This window comes from Eleutherodactylus coqui, chromosome 2 (genome assembly GCF_035609145.1).
Source record: "Eleutherodactylus coqui strain aEleCoq1 chromosome 2, aEleCoq1.hap1, whole genome shotgun sequence".
Lineage (NCBI taxonomy): Eukaryota > Metazoa > Chordata > Amphibia > Anura > Eleutherodactylidae > Eleutherodactylus > Eleutherodactylus coqui.
The window spans coordinates 282,860,352-282,866,936 of record NC_089838.1 but is presented as its reverse complement, the minus strand read 5'-3'; the positions used below and the strand labels follow the sequence as shown (position 1 = coordinate 282,866,936).

The 6,585-nt window shown below is 44.5% G+C and overlaps 1 protein-coding gene across 1 annotated transcript in view; it reads left to right on the top strand.

The window, feature by feature from the left end:
* The first annotated feature begins 1,958 nt into the window (after positions 1-1,958).
* The window catches only part of SNRNP200 (small nuclear ribonucleoprotein U5 subunit 200), a 35,490-nt gene continuing 30,863 nt past the window's right edge, over positions 1,959-6,585 (top strand). The window contains exons 1-4 of the mRNA XM_066593089.1: positions 1,959-2,091; positions 4,853-5,016; positions 5,711-5,882; positions 6,050-6,242. Of these exons, the coding sequence (XP_066449186.1) occupies positions 2,047-2,091; positions 4,853-5,016; positions 5,711-5,882; positions 6,050-6,242 (574 nt within the window). The 5' untranslated portion in view covers positions 1,959-2,046. The remainder of the gene's footprint in view (positions 2,092-4,852; positions 5,017-5,710; positions 5,883-6,049; positions 6,243-6,585) is intronic.

Below are 6,585 nucleotides of genomic sequence, written 5' to 3'. Positions count from 1 at the left end.
CTGGCTTGTAATAGGGCTGGTAAAAAAATTTTAAAATACCGGCACGGGCCTGACAGAAAAAATACCAGCCAGGCCAGTGGATTACCGACCGGGTGGCAACCCTAGTCATAATCCACTTCAATGCGGTGCAATTTAGGCCACGCACCCTTTTCAGACAAGTTAGAAAAACTGTCCAAAAGTGTCTAAAACACATAATAAATGTGGCTGAAACATGTAATACAGTTTCCTGGCCAGTCAGAGCAGCATGTAGTGTCATAGACCACCAATGCATACTATGCGCGGTGTTTATCAGGTAGTCAGAGAAGTGGTTGGGACATTTTTGTTTCTCCAGGCCCGAAGGGTCACTTTAAATGTGTTTTCTTATGCACAAGTAGTAAAACCTAAAAATAAATATATCACTAACCCACAAAAATCAATTTACAATGAAATTTATACCACCCTGAGCACAAGTTGTCTAGAAGTACGATGACAATTTAAAACTCACATGTGGCAGAAAAATTAGCTAAGGATAAAATGGGCACAAAATCTGCATGTTTTAGGGGATCCAGATGGGCGGATTTGCAGCTGAAATTACAGTCGCAGCAAAGTGTATAATATTTTAAAAATCTCATCCACAATCTGCGGAAAAAATCTGCACAAAACCCGCGTGGGAGTTGACACGTGGTGCAGAAATCAGTTCTGCAGCATGTCAAATTTATCAAAGTTTCCACTGCGGAATTCACCTCTTCCCTATGAGGGGGTGAATTCCGCAGAGGAATACGCGATAAAACATCACGAAATGGCGCAAGTTTTTGAGGCAGGCATACCGCTGCGAATCTTCTGCAGAATGCCTGATGCAAATCAGTCTCCAGGCAATGTAATTGCGCATATGTGGCATTAATTACGCGCCCACAGAGAATAATGGTCTCTCTCACGTGTAATACGTGGCAAAATAAAACATGCTGAGTTTTCTGCGTATTTAGAAACCAAACGTCCCCAAAGAAGTCAATGGGGGGTGGGGGTGGGGTGAGCAATATGCAAGGAGATGCGTGACACACTGAGTAATTGTGCAGGAAAAAAGAACACATCCGGACTTAAGTAACCATTTGCAGTCGGTGCGTCGTTGTTTGCTGTGCGCTAATGAACAAGCCTTGTATGCGCCAAAAAGCATTGTTTAAGGCATGTGCAAATTCACGTATGCTTCAGTGAAGCCAGCCTTAGGCTTTATACACACAAGCGCATATTTGCGCCTATGTTGCCGCGTTTTCAAGCCCGGACAATATACGCAACCATCTGAGCCATTGGTTTCCAATGCATTCATTCACACGGGCGAATTTACGGCACATAAAAACATTGTAACGTAAGAAATGGAACATACATGAACGAAATCCACGTCGGTGACTATACGGTGGGTGAAAAGATAGTTCTGGTTCTACCTTTTGACCAATATATGGCAGCAGCTCCCATAGACTCCTATGGGAGCCGGGAGCTGGAAAAAAGGGAGGGGAAGGCAGATTAGCTGCGTCTAATGCTTACAGGTGCCTCTATATAGGCATTGGAAGTCATTCCGAGGATTTATGCAATGATTTTCCGGGGTACGATGTATTCTTTCGCTAAAAACGTTGCATGGGACTTGATCGCGGAAAATCGTCCATTCATGTGAACTTACAGCAAACATAAATACGCATACCCTCGTGTGAAGGAGCCCTCAGGGTATAATGATTTGCTGAATTTAGGATTCTCTTTTGGTGAATTTAAAAGAATAATAATGATCAAATAATTAAATAATTTCTCAGGTATTCTATGGAGCGACAAAACTACAAAATGACAATTTATTGAAAGGATTTTCTCAGCTCAGCTGATCAGCGGTGACCATTCTGCATTAAACCAGTAATACAACGTTTTAGCGAACATTTGTATTGTTTATAAACAAGTCTAAATAAAGTTTCTTTAAAAAAAAAAAGACAGGACGTCGCGACCCGGAAACGGAAGTGCTGGGCCGAAGTGTCGTCTGCAGCGCGTTGTTTGCCCCGTGTGTGAAGCGTAGACCGGGCAACCAACGTCGTCATGGCGGATGTAACAGCCCGGAGCCTGCAGTACGAATATAAGGCGGTAGGTGCACCGACCGTCCTGAGCCCCGGTGATGGGCCGCAGTTCTGGGCAGGAAGGAGGGCTTTGCGGTATTGGAGCTGTAACCTCCAGTCTGACCACTTAGTCGTCTCTGCAATAGTTTGTGTGCTGGGACTTGTAGTTCTACGGGAGCCTCAGCCCTTCCTATAGGCTCCTCCACCGTGGTCAAGTGTCTCTGATGTCTGCCACTACCCATAGATACTAACCGCCCTCCTTCACAAGCGAACACTGGGAGAACCTACATACTCCATGCAGATGTTGGCCTTGATCAAATTTTGACCCCAGGCCCCCAGGACTGAAAGGTGACAGTGCTAACCACTGAGCCACCATGCTGCACATAAGGGACATTGTGTGATACAGAGGCCAACCACACCGACTGCACACTTCAGAAGTAGGGCCGGGCCTGATTGGGTCTGTGGATATGAACTTGGAAAACGCATGTATGATGCTCCCACCTTTGGGTCCACATATCCGTTATTAGGCCAGGAAACACTTTTGAAGTACGACGTGAAACGGATGCACATCGGTCAGTGTGGTTAGCCTCTAGAAGTGTAAAAAAAATTTTTTAAAAAAACCTGCGGACAATTGGGCCACAGCATCACCATCCCGAAATCCTGGCATCACGGCACCCAGGATGTGAGCGCTGATGTCACAGCGGGGGGGGGGGGGGGGGGGTGCACATGCCCCGCCATCAAATCAGGTGAACTTCTGACGTCGATGATCCTCTGTGGCTCAGTGTATGGGTGTGACATCAGCAGCGGGCTGCCCCTGTGTTCAGATGACCTGCGATGTGCCGATGTTCTTCAGTCTGCGTTGGCACATGCAAATTTATTTTCAATACAGTTTCCTACCATAGTGTCTACAACGTTGTATCCATTCTTCTAATTAAAGGGGTTGTCTTAAATTTAAAAATGTGAGTCTCTCACAGTCAGCGCCGGCTAGAAGTCAGGTGACCGCCGGAGCGTCCGTTCTTAACTCTGGCATCATGGCGCCCAGGATGTGAGGTGATGCCAGGATAATGGGAGGTGATGCTGTGATAGGTTGCAGCTGTCACTTGCCTTCCAGCTAGCCGAGCAGGGAGCTGTGCAGGTATCAAGGCAGCCGGGGGCCTTCTGCAAGGTCCGTCATGAAAAGTACTGCAAATCGCATAACATAATTGTGTTAAATCAATTGTAGCGCCAGCTTATCTTGGCAGTAGCAATGCTAATTAAATTAATGAAGACGCACATTAATTTCCATTGCTGGTGCTTATAAGTGATTATGAATAAAATAACTAAAGTTTATCTGAAAAAATAATTTCTGGATGAAAATTCCAAAAATGGTCGATTTCGTCTCGCCTTGCTGTTGTCCGATTGAGCTAAAATTTTACACAGGTCATTTTTGTTGATTGGAACGAGATAGGGTGGGAACTAAACTTTTAGAAATTTGAAAAATAAAGGCCTCCCTACCCTGTAATGCACACAAGGACACTGGTGAAACCATGACATCTTTGTGATTGAAACCTATTTTGCTGCCTGCTGACAGCTTTCTCCCAATGCACTTTACTAGGAAGAAGCCAGGATTCAGACGAGAGCGTTTATGTGCGCACATCACCACACGTCTATTAGAACCATTGGTTCCCTATGATGTGTTCACATGTCCGTGTTTTAAAGGCGGGCAAACGCACGCACCTGTAAGAGATAAAACATGCATGCACCATAGGTTTGTGGTGCATGTAAATATTACCTGCAGGGAGTCCCCTTGTCACTGAACACTGTGACAGCATTGTCACAGTGTTCAGTGACAAGGGGAGTGAAGAATTCCCTGCCACAGCTGTCACAATGGACTGCTGGCAAGCCCTGCAAGGATTTTCAGAGAAGAGCTTTAAACATAAGCCCTTCCCTGAAAATCATCTCTAGGGTGTGTTAAAAATATATATACTCACGTCTCTGCAGCTGCTTAAAATCCCCGCCTGCTGAGGGCTGTATCTAATTGGTTGGGCGCTCAGTCATTCATTGAATGACAGCTGAGTGCTGCCTGTGATTAGTCACAGCACTCAGCTAATTACAGGCAGCGCTTGGCCATTCATTGGATTCAATGAATGGCCAAGCGACAGCTGTGGCAAGGGAATTCTTCAGCCTTGCGGGGAGTCCCCTTGTCATGGAACACTAATAGTGCTGTCACAGTGTTCAGTGACAAGGGGACCCCCTGTTGAGATAAAGAAATCCTCTGCTACATCTGTGGCAGGGGATTCTTTACTACCCGCGTGAAATATTTACACAGCAGCGACGGAGTGGTGAGTGTATGTATGTATGTATGTATGTGTAATTTTTTTAACACAAACCACAGCTGATTTTCAGGGAAGCGCTTTTATTTCAAGCCCCTCCCTGAAAATCACTGCAAGGGTGGCGGCATCCTATTGCTTTCAAATGCGGTCGCCGGCAGCAGCCGTGGCCCTATTGAAAGTGATGCTGCAAGAACCTACATTCACGCATGTTTGTGCACGTACGTGGGTGCACGGTTTTGTGCGCACCAATATACGCACACACTCGTGTGAATGCACCTTAAAGCTGCATCTCATGAATACATCAGACTCCAGTGCTGATCAAGAGAACATGTATGTTCTTCCAATCCCCCCATGTTCACACATAAGTGACAGACCTTTGTAATCAGCAAGTCTGTCACTACAAAATGTGCATACATTTCGCCTGTCTTAACGAGGCCATTTATTAGTTTTCTAATCCGTTTCATTTCTTTTTCCTAGAACTCTAACCTCGTACTTCAAGCAGATCGTTCTTTGATCGATAGAACCCGCCGAGATGAGCCCACTGGAGAGGTGCTATCACTGGTGGGGAAACTGGAGGGAACTCGCATGGGAGACAAAGCTCAGAAGACCAAGCCACAAATGCAGGAAGAGAGAAGAGCTAAGTGAGTGCTGGGGCCAAGACTTTATTTTAGTTATTTCTAATAATCACCTTTATTTATATAGCCCATGCATATTATACCAGACTTCGCATCACTTGATATAAGGCTCTGTCCCATTGGGGCTCACAATTTAAAAAAAAATTGTATAAGGCTGAAAAGACATATGTAAACTAGTTCAGCCTATTACCCTAACCCTCCACCCCCAATGTGGTTCCAGAGGATGGCAAAAAATAACAAGAGGTAGCAGCCAATTTTCCTTGATTTAGGGGAAAAAAATCCTTTCCACTTCAATTTGGTAATCGGAATAATTCCTGGACCACAGACCCTTCTGAAGTAATCGGTGACTATAATGTAATATTGTTACACTCAAGAAAGGCATCCAGGCCCCTCTTGTATTTGTTTAGTAAGTCCACAATCACCACATCCTCAGGCAGAGAGTTTAACAGTCTCACTGCTCTTACAGTAAAGAACCCCATTATATGTCTGTGTAAAAGCCTTCTTTCCTCTAGACGTATAGGGCGCCCCCTTGTCACAGTCCTGGGTATAATAGATGATGGGAGAGATCTCTACAGACATGTTACATCTTGTAGAAGTAAACCAAAACCATATTCTCTTATTATTTAGATCCGCCCCCTTGGTTCAGTGAGCTATGATGGACGGCTTGTTTATAATTGTATTGCGTTGCTTTCTTTTATAGGAGGAGAAAGAGAGATGAAGACCGACATGACATAAACAAGATGAAGGGTTTCACCCTCTTGTCAGAAGGAATTGATGAGATGGTGGGGATTATATATAAACCCAAAACCAAGGAAACTCGTGAGACCTATGAAGTCCTACTGAGCTTCATACAGGCAGCTCTGGGAGATCAGGTAGATTTTTCTTTTTGTTACTGCCTTTAGGCTCACATTCTTGCATTTACTTGCTTTCTTTACTTCTTAATGCACATATTATCTTACTCTAGTTTTTTTCAATAGCAATGTATCTTGTGGAAGATTGCTATTCTAATGCAGAAGTTTGTGTTGTACTCTCTTGTCAGCCAAGAGACATCCTGTGTGGTGCAGCCGATGAGGTCCTGGCGGTGCTGAAAAATGACAAACTGCGGGACAAGGACAGAAGGAGAGAAATAGAACAACTTCTGGGGCAGACGGATGACACCCGATACCATGTACTAGTAAACTTGGGCAAGAAGATAACTGATTATGGAGGCGACAAGGAAATTCAGAATATGGGTGAGTATAGGATTTTGCATTTTTTTAAATTCTTCATTAAAGAGTTATTACTATCCACAAAATTGGGGATAACTTGATTGCCGGGATCCAACCACTAGGTCTCCCACCGATCTAGAGATTTTGTCTCCAGCACATCCCAAAGTTCTGACAATGGTGGCCGCACATGTGTGGTATTATTGCTTCATTTACTTCAATAGGACCACTGGAGATAGCTTATTGCAAGTACTCGGCAATCTCTGCTTATCCCATTCACTTATCACAACCTGCATGATATTTCATTAGAGGTTTTGCAGTACACTCAAAAGCTGCTGTGGAACCGTACCCATAAATGGTTTCATTGTTT